Source organism: Ascaphus truei, chromosome 3 (genome assembly GCF_040206685.1).
Source record: "Ascaphus truei isolate aAscTru1 chromosome 3, aAscTru1.hap1, whole genome shotgun sequence".
Classification (NCBI taxonomy): Eukaryota; Metazoa; Chordata; class Amphibia; order Anura; family Ascaphidae; genus Ascaphus; species Ascaphus truei.
Genome location: NC_134485.1, coordinates 313,209,642 through 313,229,655, shown reverse-complemented (window position 1 = coordinate 313,229,655; position 20,014 = coordinate 313,209,642). Strand labels below are relative to the sequence as shown.

At 42.1% G+C, this 20,014-nt stretch overlaps 1 protein-coding gene across 1 annotated transcript; it reads left to right on the top strand.

Moving 5' to 3' along the window:
* The first annotated feature begins 11,473 nt into the window (after window positions 1–11,473).
* Window positions 11,474–19,664, top strand: LOC142491088 (uncharacterized). Its single transcript, XM_075593398.1, has 4 exons — window positions 11,474–11,900; window positions 12,587–12,726; window positions 15,121–15,226; window positions 19,541–19,664. Exons 1-4 carry the CDS (start codon window positions 11,489–11,491, stop codon window positions 19,612–19,614), a joined length of 732 nt encoding a protein of 243 aa, XP_075449513.1. The 5' UTR covers window positions 11,474–11,488; the 3' UTR covers window positions 19,615–19,664.
* Window positions 19,665–20,014: the final 350 nt, after the last annotated feature.

Genomic DNA, 20,014 nt, shown 5'->3' with positions numbered 1-20,014 from the left:
GCTATGATCTTAATGAGATTTTGGTATTATCTAGGGTGAGTTATACGCTTATGACTCCTGGTGTTAATGTGTGTCAATTTCTCACTATGTGGTGAGTTCACTATCCAGGAGTCTACACCATACCTGTTGTCTTCAATCAAGTATTTATCCTGGGGATCCTTCTACAAGTATTCTTTATTCATTCAATTATATTTTCTGTTATCGGTCTTTAGCACCACGCATTTACATTCTATATTCCTATAAATCGATACTTTCATACACACATCCGTTTTCATAGACACGTGTACAGGTGCCCACATATATTAGCAGATTAACAGAAAATTAATATTGTCAGTCAAATCAAAGGATTTCAGAGTAGTGATAGTGATTTTAAAGCTGTTGAACTCTAAGCCAGATACGCAAAGGAGGGTGCCGAATAAAAGAGGTAGAAAAATCTTGCAGAATTCTGGTATTTCATTGAAATGAGCCTGGCAAAACTTTGTTACACATTAGATTTTTTATTTCCAAGAATGAGTCTAGATCGGTTGATTTTAATTAACATTTGTATGTCATTTGTTTACTAATAAATTATTTCGACCTCAGAATAATGTGGTAGAGTAGACTAACGTAGATTATACCGTATTTCCTCGATTCGAAGACGCCATTAATTTAATAATTGATTAAGGAAAAAAGGAACATAAAAATGTGCATAAATAAATATATACAGGTATACACACCCTTCTGTATTCTATAAAGTGTTGTGCATATACAAATATAGATATATTTGTGTTACATATCTGTGACTCCCTCACTCTTGAACCCGGTGATTTCTGCTCTTACCCGCACAGCGAGGTGGGGGCCTGGCTGTTCTCGTAGGCCCCTAGTGTGGTGGGTGCTGTGCCTGAGGCCGGGCTCCTCCCATGCTGGGCGCGGGGTGCACGCACGGACTGTCTGCTGAGGGGTTGGGAGGAGAACGCAACACAGCACGGGCCCGACCTGCAGGCCACAGCAAAGAAAGCGGCCAGGGGACTGGACAGCAGGGGGGAGGTGAGAGCTCGAAGGTTCAGCCAATGAAAATGCAGAACAGATAGAAATGGGGAAGAGCGTCCAACCAAAGCGCGGGGAAACAGGATCCGGGAGACAAATAGTAGAAGACATGGCAGCATCGCATTAGCGACCATATTGGTGCAGGAACCAGTTACAATACCTGTATCCGTTTTTCAAAGACATCGATTTTAAGATGCATCTTGATTTCAGACGTTAAAATGTGAAAAAAAGGTGCGTGTTAGAATCGAGGAAATATGGTATTACTATATAGCAGGGGTGCACAAACTGGGAAGCGTGAGATTTTCCATGGGGCTGCAGCAGTTAGAGGTCCTGCACTCTCCCCCAAGGCATTTAAATAAAATGCCGGGGGACCGCGCGAGGCCTCTGTTCTACCTGGTCTTCGGCGATGCGTCACCATGTTAACCCACCGTCAAATGATGCTGCGTTGCCATGGCAACGTGATGTCACATGACCCTGCGATTGTCATTTGACGCTGAATGGGGCGGCGCGAGCAGGGGAGGAGAGCACGCAAAGGTGCGCAGTTTCTTCCCTGCGCCCCCCTGCTATAGAGCTGCTGTTCAGTTCCAAGCTCAGACATTCATGCCAACAGTACTGTATATGTAAAGTGGAGTCATTTTATTTACAGACCATACACTATTTTGCAACAACTGCTATAGACTTATACTATACTACCCTTTGAACTAGCATCAAATGGCCGTATGTCCTCCAGGCGCGTAATTCAAAGCCATTGAACAGTGATTTGATTTTAAGAGTGGGGCCTGACTGAAAATAGCAAATACTATTTGTGAGGTGACGCCTAAGCAAGGCAGGTGCCTACAAGTCTATAGCTGTTCCTCCAAGTTAGTCAATCAGATTTATTGTTGTTTTCCAACTGAAATATCAATTTCTAGAATTTGGAATTAAATATAGACAAACAATGACTTGTGGGCACATATATGGCTGCTGCGTATATAAATAGATCTATAGATTCTATTAAAACCGTTTTTGTTTCACTTTGGAAATCTAGACTTGGACAAATAACGTTATTACATTGATATCCATGTTGCAAGTTTCAAAAATCAGCATGTCTACTTTTGTGAAATAAAATGTCAGTCTAACTGGATGAAGTAGAAATAGCTGAGTTAGTCCAGTTGCGATAGCACAGTGTAAGTGAGTACTTCAGTATTCTAAGATACCTTTTTTTTTTTATTTGGACTAACAATAGATATTATACGACAAGCTTTCGAGAGTTCTCCTCCCTTCCTCATTGCTGACCTGAGGAAGAGAGAACTATCAAAAGCTGGTCTTGTAAAACTTTTTTTTTTTTTTTTTTTTTAACCAACAATAGATCTCACCTAAAACTGAAGTACTCCTTTACTCTGCACTAATCTAACGGAACAAATACATATATTTCCTTTTGTAAACTTTTTCTCCCATCCACTATAGGGTGTAAAAATTGGCACCTACATTTTGATTGATTTAAAAGGGGCCAAACACCTCAACGAATATACATACGAGTGTTTGATTCAACCCAAACTCTCCACTTGAAGGGAAGAGGCAGGCATGAATGCTCCCATGATCATGGTCTGTGTGTCAGTGGTGATACACAGAATTACAATTCCGTTGCAGAACACATTACACTTGTGCAAGCCTAAGTATATTTGCGGCTGAGTTGGTTGATTTTCTTTAGCCCTTCCTTGTTGTTGATTGTTTTGTGCACTGTAATAAGGAAGGGAAAAGCAGAAGGGAGCTCCACTCTGCTGCTTAGCTTCTGGTGTCCCCAGTGTAGGCAGCGAAGTTTGTCGGCCAGGTCTTTTCTGCCAGCACGTTCTAAGGCGTCTTGCAGGATCTTCGTCTTGTTCAGTTTATTCCAAGCTTTCTCATACCTGTAGCCATAGAAATACTCTTCACCTTAACAATCGGACTGGTCAGCATAAGACACCCGTACAAATTATTTACAAAATCTGCAAATGTTTGTATTCCTGAGGAGAATACAAATAGAACATTAGCTAGCGCCTGCATTTCTATATGGATGTCTCTTCTAAACCTATGGTGCAGAAATAGTTCTCTTTATAGATAATGCACTGCCCTCTGTTGTGAGAGTTCCCCGTGTGAGACCCATTTCTATCTCATCTTGACAAAACACAGAACCCCAGCAAGCTCTTTTTGGGAACCCCTGAGCCCCCACAAAATATATATATATGTATATGTGTCAAAATGGAGTGCTATTGAGCGTGGCATATGTATACAACAGACGACAGAGAAGCCCAATGCTACATCCAACATGACAGAAACACACAGTAAAATACTTATATATTCTCTTGAAATAGGGTCATTTAGTTTAACCCTTTGGCCAAAGCGTTGTAAGCTTGCAAGCCACGACAAGGCAGACATCTGTTCGCAAGTCCTAACACTACCAGATAAAATACTAATATACCTCTATATCTCATCTTGGACAAGTGGTTTAGATTGCAAGCACTTCCAATGGCATCTTTGTTCCTGTATTCAGGGTGTCTGATGGCAAAATTACACAAGTTATCACTTTATATCAAAACCGATCTGCTACTGCATAATAAATGAGGTTGCCTTTTTTGATAGGATTTTTTTTTGCACTCCTTTCTCAATGAATTCTGGGACTTGTAGTCCATTGTTCTATAAGGAAAAGAGGACCATGAGACCTGAATCAACCTGACCTGCAAAACTGGGTTTAGCATAATTAGACAGCAATTTTAATTTCCAAAGAGCTTTACAATTCTATTTCAGATACAATTATGATGCTACATCTTCGCTAGTGTCCTGGTAACATCGTTCCAGCTTTCTCTCCAGCACAGCAGTCTCCACAAAAAGGAGAGAAATAATGTTATCATTACTTGGTTACAACTAACAGGTAACCTGAGGCACAGAAAGTTATTTGCCAAAAATCACCCAGTGAGGGTAAGTGTCTGATGCTGAAATTGAAAGGAGTAGTCCATCCTAACTACCCATTTCTTTACAGGATTGGAGCCGGTCGGTCCTCCAGATCTGAACCACATGATTTTCAGCTCAGCAGACTCCCCAGTTTCAGAGATACTTACTAGTGACATTACCGGTATTACTTCCTGTTTTTTTTTTAAGGGGATTTAAATGGCCATCCAATTGGAAGCCACAACTGATGATGTTGCAGCTTCCTATTGGCACGCTATTTGGTAGCCATTTTGTTTCCCTTTGGGGGAATTTTAAACCCGATAACTCGGAGGGTATCTCGAGAAACTGAAGGTTTTCAGTCTCTCATTTATTTATATTTAAAAAAAAAAATGGGGTAAAAACACTGAGGTAACTGCTCCTTGTATTTACAAAACCAACATGTCTCCTACACTCCCAAAGATTTTTTTACTTGAGAACCTTGTGATGAAGGTTGCCCATGAATAACAAAATGAAGAGTAGGAGACCGTATTAAGAGCTCTAATAATATGGGATCCCCAAGAACACAGCTGAAAAGTTAATGTCGCCAAAACCTCAGTGGTTTTATGGCACCATAATCCTGTCTTGTATGTTATTTTCTCACACACGGTTGTAGAAGGTGAAAAATTGAATATCCTTCAGTTACAGAATGTACAGTATATAGTGTACCTGTATGTACCAGAAAGTCATATTTAATGGTGAGCTCTTCTGTTATGTTCCATTGAATCAACATGTAGAGAGAATATATCACACTACAAATAATGCTGAGAGGAAATCAATTATGCCAAAAGCAGTCTTTCTGCAAAACAAACCGCCCCACAATGTTTCATTATTAAGAGTCCTGTCTGTCTTATGTGGTTAAATGGGTTCATGTCAAACAGTATATATTGGTGGCCAGTCCTTTCACATGTTTACATTGCAGACGGATACCATAACAACACTGAAATGGTCATTACCAGCATTCCAGCATTTTCTGCGCTTGAACTTTCTTCTCCACTGAAGCTGTGTGGAATTGTCTGATTTCTGGTCTGCTGAAGCCAAGTTCATTAGCAACTATTGTCCACTCGAAACCCAGCTGGTTACCCAGTTCCTTCACAGACTTAAGGTTAATCACAGCATCCTGATGTGTACAAAATGACATTGTGTTAATGGATCAGTTCAGTGACACTATAAAACATGTTAAGGATAGCTCGTCTACTTTTTTTTACTGAATGATGGTAATTGTACAGTCTACCCTTGGAGGCTGAAAGTTTATAGATATGTTAAGTATAGTTATATTCAGCGCCTTGTACGCATTTTCAAATGGAGGGGACTTTCCTTATTGAACATAAACAGTACAGGCTATTTACACATGTATACAGTACAAAACAATAAGGCACTATTTATGGTGAATGCTAGTAACAATATATTGGTGAGATTGGTTGACTCTTTAGCATTGTAGTTATAAATGTACCAGCTTAGGTATTTGTGGGATCTATTGCTTACCTCCTGTGCTTTATTTGGCATTTTTCATATGAATGTCAGTGACAATACCTCTTTCCTACAATACAAAAATGGCAACATGTGAAGCTGAAAATAAATAATGTTCTACAACCTGCACTGCAATGAGATCAAGCTCTGCACTGGCATCGGGAAAAGCGGTCATTCACCTAATAAAATATCTTTGAAACGGGGAAATCAAACGATCAGTAATATTAGTGTTAGCTATTCCCTGTCAGAATCCAAATCCGCTACGCTCACTCAACATGAAAAAGCGAAAGAAAAAACCATGGCCTTTTATATTTAATTATGCATAAAAGTCCACTAACTGGATGTTATTCATTCTAATATGTTTCTATGTTCCAACATTGTATTCTTTACCTATTTATTTTGACCAAAACAGGATACACCTGCCCACCTCAGTAAAAGCTAATAGCACAATTATCTTGTAACCCTATTGCTGCTAATGGGGCCAACAGGGCAATGTAAAGTAATGCTTTGCCAGTCTGTCAGCAACAGTGTAAACTCTCAAATCGTGTTTTCTGTTTGTGGAACAGAAACCTAAAGACCTTATTCATTCCACCAAATAATGAAGCCTTCCTTCCTGCCGTGATGCCCCGCTATACCCCTCTATATAGGAGGAAGTACGTAACATGCAGTTAATGCTGCACCAGCTTCCAATAACTGAATGGAAGTTGGATATATTGTTAACTATGCATTATCTGCCTTTGCATTATATTAAACAGGGTTCCATTTGAAAAAAAATAAAACCCTTGCTATTGAAGAAGAGGCTTTGTAGCACTGAGTGTTACAGTGATACTCTGAATAATTATGCAGTGCACGCAGTTAATGTAGTGGTGCCGTGTCTGCTGAAGAACAATACTCATTGGGTCTTATTTTAGAAATTTAATATATCTGGAGCCTTTTTAAATGACATCCCCCTTTATTTAAAAAGAACCGTTTGTAGATAAAATATCAGTGATACTCTGGGTTTGTAAATGGAATGATACTCCATATTCCATAATACAGGCATACCCCGCATTAACGTACGCAATGGGACCGGAGCATGTATGTAAAGCGAAAATGTACTTAAAGTGAAGCACTACCTTTTCCCACTTATCGATGCATGTACTGTACTGCAATCATCATATATGTGCATAACGGGTGTAAATAATGTATTTGTAACAGGCTCTATAGGCTCCCCGCTTGCGCACAGCTTCGGTACAGGTAAGGAGCCGGTATTGCTGTTCAGGACGTGATGACAGGCGCATGCGTGAGCTGACGTTTGCCTATTGGGCGATATGTACTTACCCGCGAGTGTACTTAAAGCGGGGTATGCCTGTACCATAAGACTTTGACTTTGAGTGCAACTTGTTCTTTGTGCTAGGAGATTGGAGCTGTGATTTCCCTACACATTTATAGTTGATAGGAACATGTTCTCATAGACAGTGAATATTTTATTTGACTGATCTAAGATGTCCAAGAAACCGTGACAATCAGAACGTGATGTCCTTGTTATAATTTCAGTTATGGACACTTGCTATCTAACGCCAAGATTGTCTAGAATGTGGTAATAATCCAGTCCTATCTTTTTTTCAGATCGTACTCTATTATACCAAGAAATGCTATACACAACAGGGACTAGGTCATTATCACATGGTTGACATTGTTGTGTGATGTAGATCAGGGGTGCGCAAACTGGGGTGTGTGGGATTTTCTGGGGTGTGTGCGGCGTTTACAGAGGCCCCGCGCTCTTCCCCACAACATTTAAATTAAATGCCGGGGGAGGCGTGAGTCCTCTGTAACTCACTTACCTGCTCTCAGCGCATATGACGCCGCATGCTAGAGAGGTAGTAAGGAGGGGAGGCGCGAGTAGGGGGGGAGAGCAGAAAGGGGGGCGCAAACAGAAAAGTTTGCACACCCTTGATTATAGATCAAGAACGCATAGCTACAGCATATTCTTAAAAGACCTCATGAGCATTATTCACGATTCGTACAGTTGCATTCATAAATAGCTGATTTATTTAAAAATCCATTGCTGGTGCTGCTGTGTGTTGATATGCTCTGACATCTAGTTATTTGCTAAACGTCTATAAAAATAAAAGTTATGCTACTGGTAATTAGAAATCCGTTTCCCCCATTTTTCGCCGATGAAACCCCCAAAATCCGTTCCGTGGTGTAAAATCCACAAACTGATTTGGGCGGTTTCAATCCGCATGGATTCATCAAAAAGCGCCATTGGATACAACCCGTGGACGGATTTGTAGAATCCGATCCGTGGATTCAGCGATCCGTTGGTGGATTCTTAACAATCCGCCAACTAATGGCTGAATCCGCGGATTGGATTCTACAAACCCGTCCAGGGGTTGCAGAATCCGCCGAGTGTATTGGTGGTAATACAAAATCCGCAAACCGCAAATGGGCCTTTTTCAGATTGATCCGCTGAAATCCGCGGACCAAAGGAACCGGTCGATCCACTGCAGATCCAAATCCGCCACAAAAATGTGCCCTTTTCTACTGGTAATCATGCCATAAGAGCAGAAAAATATGAAATGTTTGCAACGTACTGTCACATTCACCCATGTCAGAAAGAGTTACAACAGGTAGAAGAAGTTTAGTATTGTGAATAAAGAGTAGTGGTCTCTATACCATATAATGCTATCACACATGACCCTCATCATAAATCATAAAAGGCACACACAGTTACCAGCATTTTGAATGCCTACCTCTTTCTCTTTGTCTCCCGTCCAGTGAAGCATCAGCAGATAGGAGGGGTACTTTTTCAAAAGAAGGGAAAACGTAGAAGCTGTGTCCATATATCTGGACGTGTTGCTAGGAGGTAACTACAACAAAAGCCAAAATTCATCCGGTTAAAAATTAAACTAAATCCAGTTAGTCTTATCCGTTCCTCAAGACTGGAGACTGTGCCCTGGAGACCTCTTTTCATGATCACTGTAACCTTGACAAGTTGTGAATTCTGAATACAACAGCTGATGCAGCGAATCTCCTTAATTCTGCAGCCCGACGAAGCCACATTTATTACAATTGTCATAACATAAAATAAGTAAGTCCTGTTGGTTGTTTCATAGTTTAATATAAAAAACGGCTTTAGGCCATTTAAAAAAAAAAAAAAAAAAAGCAATTTAGGCCAAAGATTTAACAGAGAAAAACAATATTAACAATAATGGCTAGGGCTGACTCAAACATAATGTAAAACTATTTAAAACTGTTAATGAACTATGTAATGCTATGCATGCAGAGCTGTGACCCGCTCTTATTAGGGTTGTGGCACCATTGTTTCCGTTAGGCCCCTTCGCACATTACAGTAGCAGAACCAGTTGACTATGACACGCCACCTTCTTAAGAGTCAGGATAACCCTTTTTCATGAAAAATTGAATCCCATACAGAATTCCCGTGGCATCATCTGCACTAAAATGCGATTCATTTCTTGTGAAACATCAAAGGGATGTGCTTATATAAAGGGGGCCCTTCCATTTACCAACAAATGATAGTGGTGTCTTTTATGGGATGAATGTAAATGATTGACCCCTCAGGAAAGTATTTTAATATATTTCTTTTAAGCGTTAATGTTCCCAGAGTGAAAAATCCCTGCCATGCGTTGAACAGTTTTTACAATCTTTATCTATTTTCTTTCATAAGAATCTGTTTTTTTTATTGGGTCATAAGAACACTTGAATGCTCTGCGAGCGCAATTCTCAGCCACGCTTTTTTGTCTCTTGTTGTATGGGGAAAGTCAATGTCAATTTTAGCCAAAAAGATCAATGTGTAGTGTAACGGGTTTCCCCCCCCCCCCCCCAATCGCAGATTATACTGTGGGTGCGGAGAAACATACAATGTTACCAGGTGTGTGGTGCGGTACCTGTTGGCTCACAGGAGGGCTGAGCTTCCGCCACGGGGAACCTGGGGCACTAAATACTAGGGGTAACCACTTACTCAATTCAGCGCCTCCACCTGCGATGGCTCCCACCATAGGGGGAGTGGTTCCTCGCAGGACACATACAAATAATCAATACTCACACACAGTGATATATATATATATTAACTAATAGCATCTACTGGGAACAGCATATAACACATATCACGGCAATAACATCATAACATATCAGAACAGGTGTCCCTCTCTCGAGGAGACACCTACTGCGACGCCCCGCAGGACGCTTCCCCAACACCAGGTGATCCCACCCAGTGTCCAAAGAACCCCACCCAATGTCCCGCACTCTTGCAGAGAGAGGCAATGGGTGACTGCGCAGCCACAATTACACTAAGGGCCCGTTGGTGCACTTATGACTGTATAGTACCTGCCGAGCACTCCGGTGCTCGGATCAGCAACAACTTCACAAAGGATCAGTCGTAGGATGACGTCATCTGATCCCCAACCGGACTCTTTGCACGCGGACCGCCGAGGGCGATCCCACCCTGGAAACCGTCTCTGAGGACCCCAACTTGGATCCGAACCTCTTAGCAGGAACCGCAGCGTCCGCTGCGTCCCTATCTAATCTACCCTACCGTGACAGGATCCCTAACATAGGACCTGTCCCTACAGCACTAAGTGACATGCGCTATACTATAGGCCGTCCCTACAGCACAGCAACCTGTAATGGCTTTGGGGGAAACTCCTAGGGGTCTACAGGGGTTAATAACCTGCCCCACTCCCCTAACTCTTCCCAGTCCTGACTGTTACTAAACTAATCCCAGCGCCTGCAGCAACAAGCTATGACCCACTGGATGTGTGCAGCCAACGTGCTACACAACACTGCCTGCCTGTCAGACCTCACAGCACTGACAGCCGTGACTCTGACAAGGCAGCACTACACTAAGGGCAGCGTTCCTATCTTGGGCCTCCCTCAGCACTTACCCACTAACCTAGTGGGGAGTTGGGGCCTACCTGGGGTCTGGGTACCTATACGGGTGCAGGAGCTGCACTCGCTCCCCGCACCCTTCCTTCCCTCTCAGCTCCCTGACTCCAACTGACAAACCTGAGTGACAGGGTCCCTTAACCTAGGGCAGTCCATGGCAACACTCACTATAATGGGGTACTTAGCTATCTCGGGCCCTGGGAGTGCTGGCCTAGTACAGGGAGTCCCTGACTCCCGTACCCTACCTCCTTCCCTGGGCTGCTCCTGTCTCTGACTGCCTAACGTGGGCTCAGCGCGCGAAATGTATCTCTTTACCTTCTGAGACTTCCTAAGCCCTATTGGCTCCCTGGCATCACGTGGGGCGCGCAGAGGCTCCTGGGACTCGTAGTCCCTGCCTAGAGCCTTCCCTGTTAGGCTAGGGCTTCGCAGGCTTTTTCTCCACTCTCCTGCACCTGCGCAATATCTCTGGGGCTGCCGCCACCCTTCCTGGGCTGTTCTTCCCCTCGCTCTAATTCTCCCTGGCTCTCGGGCCTTCCTTGCGCATGAGCGACCACTGCGCATGCGCGAGTATCCGGGCAATGGCGGCGCCCTTACCGCCCGGCTCCGGGAGCCCTGTGACGCGCGTGCGGCCTTTGCAACCGGCCGCACGTGTCCCCGGCAACCCCCGAGCCGGGACCTGACCGCCCTCACCCCTGCGATCGGCGCACGGGGCCACCCTGGGACTCGGCAGTACCCGAGATCGCGCTCAAGGTGAGGGGGGTGCTGACACCTAAGGGAGACCTGGCTACAGTAGAATAATGGGGATTTGTGTCCAAGAATGTCCGCTCCGGCATATATAGAATCACCCCCTAGATCAGAGTCTGAGTTTTAAACTAAGGAAGTTATGTGCCTTATATGAAGTTTTGGCTTATATGCAATATGTTCAGATATGTACTACTCATGATAAGTAAGTAATGAGTATCATCCTCTGTGTGACATCTTGCTTCATTAGAGTGAGGGTTCCCCTGAATTGATCAAATGACATTGTGTCACCTAATGAAACACATGATGATGGCACCCACAGTAACCTGCTCAATATTAATGACAGTGTGACATTGCCCAGTGATGTAACAAAGCCGAGGCCAAAGCATTGTGTGGCCCGCCCACCTAATGCATGTGACATCACATGCCGCATGCAGCTAATGTCTCCTCACATTGGGCACACACCACACCTGTCTCTGTGTACACTCCCCCGCATTCTCTCAGCCACGCCCCTGCACACAGTCGGTTTCCTGCCTGCACACAGTCGGTTTCCTGCCTGCACACAGTCGGTTTCCTGCCTGCACACAGTCGGTTTCCTGCCTGCACACAGTCGGTTTCCTGCCTGCACACAGTCAGTTTCCTGCCTGCACACAGTCGGTTTCCTGCCTGCACACAGTCGGTTTCCTGCCTGCACACAGTCAGTTTCCTGCCTGCACACAGTCGGTTTCCTGCCTGCACACAGTCGGTTTCCTGCCTGCACACTATGTTGGGAATCTCCGCTTCCCCTTTAATGAAAGGATTCCTGGGCCTCGGCAGCAGAGCAGGACCCAAACTGGGTAAGTTTACTGAACACAACCGGGATTCTAGTGAGATATACGGCAGAGATGGAACGGAGGCCCTTCCTGAAAAAACATGTCAACCTCCACGGCTCTTACACCTCTTCATTGAAAGTACACTTACTTTATTTCTCGTATATAAATGAACCTATGAGGACGTCAGCTCACTGTATAATAGAGGGAAAAGAAAGAACGCTGCGACGTTCGAAATGCATTGGATGGGTCTTTTGTCACATTAAAGTGCCCTTTTAATCATTTTTTTGTCCTGGGTTCCTCCTGCTCCGTTTGTGCTGGTGCGCTTTTTGGTCTCCCTTTTCCCTGTATTGCATTGAGTAGCTGCACAGCCTGCCTGCCTGCCCTACCAGGATGTGAGTACTTGTATATTTTTCAGGGGAACCTGCCAATGAGACTGATGGTGAGTGGGTTGCACCACACACCACCTGTCTTCAGGAGGATAGTACCCATTATATGACACAATAGGTACTATATCAATTGTTAGTACCCTGGTACAGTGGTCTGGCTTATTATCATTTTGAGATATACCTGCATTTGAGCGCTTCAACTATTTTCCATATCACTGTATAATAGGCATATTTTCTTGTCTCTAAAAAGAGGATTTGAGGAAATGAGTATAATGGTGTGTGATTCCAGATTTTCACCATGTGATTTGTCTCTTTTTGTCTTAGGTCTGTTGTTCAGAGCCGAGCCGTTGCATTTTAATAAATTAAATGTAAGTTCTGCAGCTATTAGTGAAGTTCCTACGAGCATGAGGTCCCAAATAATATTTATGAGTGTGATTGGAGGACTTGCTGGGGGTCTAAACTATGTAAGTAAACATATTATGTTCTACAACGAAAGAATTTACTTAAATAAGGGCCCTGTTTTCATTGATATGCCAAAAACTCCAGATCAGAGCTTTGTCCTATAAAGCTAATCCCTGAGATTTGTAATCGCTATAGGATTGAAATATACAGTTTCATTTAGTGATTTATTTTTTGTTCAAGAAAATGTTACGTACCACCGCTCTATACCGAATGCATAATTGATTGTGAAATGCTTTATTGATTTCTTTTATTTTACATTGTGCTGTAAGAAATGTTTTTCTAGTGCTACTGGCCATTGACTACATTCTAACTTAACTTTCTGATAGTCATAATAACTGCAATTTTGGTGTTGCCCCTGTATTCAGACCTTAAAAGAGAAATTCATGTTGTTTTAAAAAAAAAAAATATACAGTATATATTTTTTATTTTAACATAGGATTGAAGCAGAAGGTCTCCGGAGCTGAAGCACATTAATTTCCGCTGTGGGGACCCCCTGCTTCCCGAGATACACACCTCTAAAGGGGGTGCCGGTATCTCAGCACAGTTTAAAGCCCCCGCGTCACGTGGGCCAATAGGAAGCTGAACCCGATGACGTCGCGGTTTTCTATTGGCCCACAGGGCACTGGAACTTTGAAACTCCGCCATGACATGAACCCTGCTAGCCGAGCGCAGCGGCTATTGTCAACACCTATGGAGGCAAGTATCTCCGGGAGCTAAAATGAATGGGGTTCAGCTCCAGGGACCCCATGCTTCAATCCTATGTTAACAAAAAAAAAATTGCCAAAAAAATCGCTTGCTTGGCTTGCCTCTTTAACTAACCCTAAATTAACACCGAACACAAAGAAAATGTATTGTTTATTTCGTGACAAAAACGCTGTCCATTTACATTTTTTTTTTTTAAATCTGATTATTTTAAAATAACTGATTTATGCTCCATGGAGGGAATTCACATAGCTACTTACTACATGTTCAGCAATGAAGCAAGTACTACAAGTAGGTGGAGAAGGAATGACCTCAGTGCGTGCTCTAGGACAAAAATGCATATTAACAGAATAATGTCATTTCTTTAACAAGCGAAATAAATCAGGTAAATGGTTAGAGTTATTTTAAAATAATCAGGTTAAAAATAATGAAAATGGACAGTGTTTTTGTTAATTAAGCCTTGTATGCCATGATTATTAACCATTCTTCCGAGTAAATGGGCAGGCAAACGTCTCATTTACTTGAAGTTGCTAAAAGTTTTAGCAGTACAATAGGCACTTTCTTCATTAAAACAGCAATGCCCCTCAAAATGTGTTTGTTTTTAAATCAAAAAGATACTGGGTGTCCTGCGGAGCTCATCTGTGTTGCTCCCATTTCCAAGGACCTACCTGTTTGCAGGTAAAATGAACTTTTAATTTTTTTTTGTAGGTTATTGCAGAAAAAAACTACAAATATGGCCGCCGGGACCACCAATAGAAAATTACGTCATCGGCCATATTTGTAGTTTTTTTTTTTTTTTTACCAGTCCGGCCGTCATATTTATTTCCCGAAAAAGTACTCTTGACCTAGAGATTAACGGGTTTATTTACAGCAATGGGGAGCACCTGGAAAAAAGAGTTTCTCTGTTGAGCTTGGAAATGATATAGTCTGATATTTTTTTTACAGGAACTGATTAACCATTTAGCTTTCACAATTTTTGATTATTTGCATTTTTTTAGAACATTTTATGATTTTTTTTTTTTACTAAAAACACACTTTTTTTTTTGTAATCAAAAGCAACAATTACAACTTGAATAACATTCACCAAATCAAATACATACAAAGATTACACCTTGAATAACAAAATTAAAAACTATAAAATACAATACTGTATTGATATGCTTTCGTAAAAGGGTAAATACAAATATATATATTCATTATGATTGGGGAATATACGTAGTGTTACTATTCACTTGAGGTTTAACCTTTAAGCAATTAAAACAAAATGATAGGTGGTCAAAATGATCTGCAATAGAAAGTGAGGGACGTCTTTAGATTTTAATTTTTAGTTTTCAATGGACCGACATGAGCGATCTTTATCAATGACCTTGTGTACAATGGTTTTTTAAACCTCATAGGTCTTTTCTGCAAGTGTCAGGTTGGTTCATCACCACCTGCAAAGAATCTACATCGCTCCAGGGCCAAAACAATACACTAAGCTGTGGAAAGGGGTACCAGAGCGGGATCCAGAGTTAACTGCCATTCAAGTCAATGGCAGGTAACATGGGATCAAGCTCCAATACCCTTAGCAGAGCCTAGTGACTCTCAGCCTTTGAGTTCTAATAATTGCAACTCCTGAAGGATTTTCTGAAGCGCATTAAACTGCATGCTGTACTGTTTTCTTATTATCCTGTTTAATTGCTAATGTTCTACAGGCCTATCGTATGGTTCAAGCTGGACGTGAGAGATACAGTAAGATAGGGGATGAAATGAAAATCAAACAGATACCGGAGACACCAGGGAAATCTGGAAAGAAACAAGGTACATTTTCTGCTATTCAGTTTTATTCCCGACATTTGAGAGAACTATCTTTTTTGGAAACAAAGAAGAAACCCGCGCCAGCGGGGGAACTTGATTTGCGAATAAACCCTTGCTGGAGGTTCTCCGAAATGTATTCCCGCGTTGCCTTGGTTTCTGGTTCCGAAAGGGGGTAAGAGCAGCCTCGTGGAGGGATAGCCCCTGGGAGCAAATCAATGGCACAATCATAAGGTCAGTGTGGCGGTAACTACTCTGCCTGTTTTTTGTCGAATACATCGGCAAAATCCTGGTAAAAAACTGGAAGGCACAACGAGGAAGTCTCTGTTGGTAACCGAACCTCGGAGATGGTGTGAGACACCAGAAGGCCAGATCCATGGCAATGTTGTCCCCGGGCTGTCACTTGATTGGTCGCCCAATCGATCTTAGGGTTGTGGTGCTGCAACCAAGGAAGTCCTAGGACCACTGCAGTCGAGGGAGAGAAAATGACATAGAAGGAAAGTGTCTCTTTGTGAAGTGCCCCAACTGAAACCAGCAACGGATTAGTCTCGAGTGTGATGGTCCAGGTATCAGAGGTCTTCCATCAATGGCCACTACTGCTAACGGAATCTCCCTAGTACGGAGAGGAATTACGCAAATGCGTGGTGAATGAAATTCCCTGCGGCTCCTGAATCCACAAATGCCTGAGTGAAGATGGATGCTGGTCCCCAGGAAAGTGAAAACGGCAGGAGGAGCCGTGAAGGTTGTGATGGAGGAGGAATAGAAGAAATGTCCAGAGAATATTCCTCTATCTTTACTGGGGTTTCACAATTTCGGACAATATGACCTTTGAGCCCACAGTACAGACACAGTCCACTGACATGTGTCTTAGTTCTCTCCTGCTCAGGTAATTTGGTATCACCTAATTGCATCGGTTCCTCCACAGAGAGAGGTGTAGAAAGAGGAGTCTGAAAGTGGGGGACAAGCTGGATTATTGGGGGGGTTTTGAGGGCCAGTCCTGCTCGGTCTGTTGTTCTCGCATTCGGAGATCCATTCTGATACAGAGAGCAATTAATTCCTCCAAATCCTTGAGGGTGTGCCAGCAAGTCAGTTTGTCCTTTAAAGATGCCATAGTTAACCTCATACAGAAGAAAGGACCTCAAGAACTACAGACTCCAGTCTACTTCCAATTACTTACAAGATTTTTACAAAGATACTCACTAATCGGCTACAACAGATCCTGGTCTTTGACCAGCCTAGAGTGCAAGTGTGATTTTGCAGTGGATACAACACAATAGACCACACCCAAATCATACAAGAAGTGATTTCCCAAAGTAATGAATACAATCTAACACTCCGCTTACGATTTGTAGATTGCAAAAAAGTATTTGATTCTGTGTACACCTCAGCGGTTCTAAATGCATTAAGGAGACAAGTGTTGAAGAAGCGTACATTGATGTTATAAAAGAACATTTACGAGAATGCCACATTAGCCATTAGATTACATGAAGATACAAGCAAGATAAGGATCTGCAAGGGAGTGCGGCAGGGAGACATGTCACCAAAGCTTTTCACTGCAACACTTGAATTGTTCAAGACATTGCATTCGGAAGAAAAATTAAGCAAAATCAACGGTGAATACTTAGGTCACCTACGAATTTCAGAAGACCTGCAGCAACAAATCAGAGAACTTGCTTACTTGAACCACGTAAGAAGGTGGGCCTCCATATGAATCTCAGCAAGAAGTGATGTTTAACAAATGTGTTATCTCTGCAAAGGTCGAAATACATGGAATAAAACTAGAAGACGTCGAAGGCTATCTAATCTATGCTGGGTATTACCCAAAGCATAAAAAGGAGAAAGGATGAATGGATTTGAAAGCAAACACAAGTCTGTGACATCACAAGGGTAAATAAATTAAAATGGCAGTGGGCTTAACATATCGCAAGAATAACTATTATTGGACAAAGATGGTACTAAACTGCATAGCAAATGAAATCAAAAGACCAAGATGACGACCAAAAGTAAGATGGGAGGCTTAAATCAGAACATGGGTTGGAGTAACATAGAGAAGAGGCAGTACCTGGCACATCCTTGAGGAGGCCTTCAGCAGTGGATCGAAAAGGGCTGAAGATGATGATGATACGGTTTATCCAATTATGAAACAAACAGCATACTTTTGTACTGTTAACTTGCAGTCAAAATATGAATTATTTTGTTTCTCAAATACATAGAGCATAGAATTCAACCTCCATGCTTATTTTTGCCATTTAGTGAAGACATTAATATACATACTGTAACGTATAATAAAAAAAAATCATGATACTCTCAATGTAATAAAGAAACTATGAGAAAAACGCTGCAGCATAATCTTAAGTATTCATTGAACTGTGAATGTTGTGCTTGGGACACTATCAGAGTTGCATGAATAACTATTTATTTATAAAATGTTTTACCAGGAAGTAATACATTGAGAGTTACCTCACGTTATCAAGTATGTCCTGGGCACAGAGTTATGATGACAAATACATGGTTATAAATACATGGTTACATTAAGTGAGGAGGGAGTTATACATTATATACAAGACATTGCATGCATAGTAAAAGATAATACGTTATAGGTGTATGTAACAGTTACAGACCAGATTAAAATATGAGACAGCTTTAGTTTTGAAAGAACTTAGAACTTTAGGTTGTTCCAGTTTCGGGGAGCACGGTAAGAGAAGGAGGAGCGGCTGGATACTTTGTTGAGCCTTGGGACCATGAACAGTCTTTTGGAGTCAGATCTCAGATGATAAGTGCTGCATGTGGTAGGGGTGAGGAGCTTGTTCAGATAGACGGGCGCTTGCAGGGCTGTGTTAAGACCTACGGAGGCCCTAGGCACTTTTATTTCTAGAGGCCTGTATTTTTACTCATTTGTATGCTAATTTCATCGTTTGCTTGTTTCAAACATATCCCCAGAGAGCAACAAAAAAACACCACACCAACGCGTTTTGGGCCGTGTGCCCTTTCTCAAGCTGTATTACAAACATATGAATAACCTGCATCTAAATACAGGATTCAATTGCGCCATTTTAGTGACGTCACGAGTCACCAGCCAATCCGTATCTAGCTCCTTCGTGCACTGACTCTGGTCACAATTCTTTGTGTCAAATGCTAAACTTTATTGAGACTGAGCTCCTATCTAAATGTCTCTGGTGTGTAGACAGTAAGCTGCACTCTCCTCTGATAGGCCACATGAGGGAGCAGCATGCTCAAACAGCTTGAGCCAAGTATGAGCAATAGTAACTTTATCAGTAGGCTCTGACTCGAACATTGACACTTCTAGCATATAGATTGTGTCATCCGCATACATGTGCTTTGAAGCTCCCTTACAAGTTGTAGGAAGATCATTAATGAACACTGAGAAGAGTAGGGGCCCCAGAACAGAGCCTGCGGGATACCGCAGGTGATATCCAAGGGGTTGGAGTTAGAGCCTGAGATAGACACATTTTGAGATCTACCTGACAGGTAGCAATTAAACCAGTTTAAAGTATGCTCCCCTATTCCAGAGCACTGGAGTTTGTTTAGCAAGATAACATGATCAACAGTATCAAAAGCCTTTGCAAAATCTAGGAATATTGCATCAGTGAGTTGCCCCAGTCTATTCCACACTGGATCTCATTGCAAACTTTTAGGAGGGTAGTTACCGTGGAGTGTTTGGGGCGAAAGCCAGATTGGAATTGGCTAGGGAAATTTGTCTAGGCTAGGGAAATTTGAGTAACCCTTAGAATTACTCAAATGCATCCACTATAGAACAAACTCACGCATACAGTAGCTGCAGTCTGATACAGATGCACACACTACTATAGAACACAGTCACGCATAGCTGCAGTCTGATATAGATGCACACACTATAGAACACACTCACGCATAGCTGCAGTCTGATATAGATGCACACACTATAGAACACACTCATTCATACTGTAGCTGCAGTCTGATATAGATGCACTAGCACACAAACACACACTTTATTAGGCAAACGTTACTACAGCTTCAGTCTGATATAGACACTTCACCTTACCATAGCACTGACACACACATTTTGCATGCTCTATTCTGCCTGTGGTGAGCACATTTCAGGAACTCTCCAGCTCTAGCTACCCAAAACCAACAGATAGGAGAGCTGATGAATCCCAGGACATACTTGAAAACGAGAGGTAACTCTCAATGTATTACTTCCTGGTAAAATATTTTATAAATAAAATAAATAAATAATATCACACTTCAGAGCTGCCCATGAGAAGGATTACTATAGGTATTACACCAGTGGGTTTCATTTCCATCTGTCTTATCTTTCAGAAAAAAATGTAAAACGAGTAAAGAAAGAAGAGAAGGATAAAAAAAAGAAGCCAGCTCCTAAAGCAATGAAATAGGATTCCTGGCATCAAAAAGCCCCAAGAGATGCATAGCTAATGCTACATAGATGGATGTCAGGTCAAATAAACATTGAAAAAAAACATGTATTTTATTTACTCTCGTGAAACTACTAGTAGATCGAGTCTGATCATGAAGTTTTAAATAGTTGTCACTGATTGGTAGCATAAAATATCTCACAGCAATTACACACAAAGTGCCGCTCAGTTTGCGGTGCTGTTTTAATATGCGAGGAGCAAATGCATACAGAATCCAGAGATGTCAAACATTCAAGGAACTACCTTAGTGACATTTGGGGATTCATGACTAAGAAAACTGAGATTTCAATGGAAATATACTAATTCGAGTTGAGGAGAAAATGAGGCTAAAGGGTAGTGAGACGGATTCCAAATTCCAGTG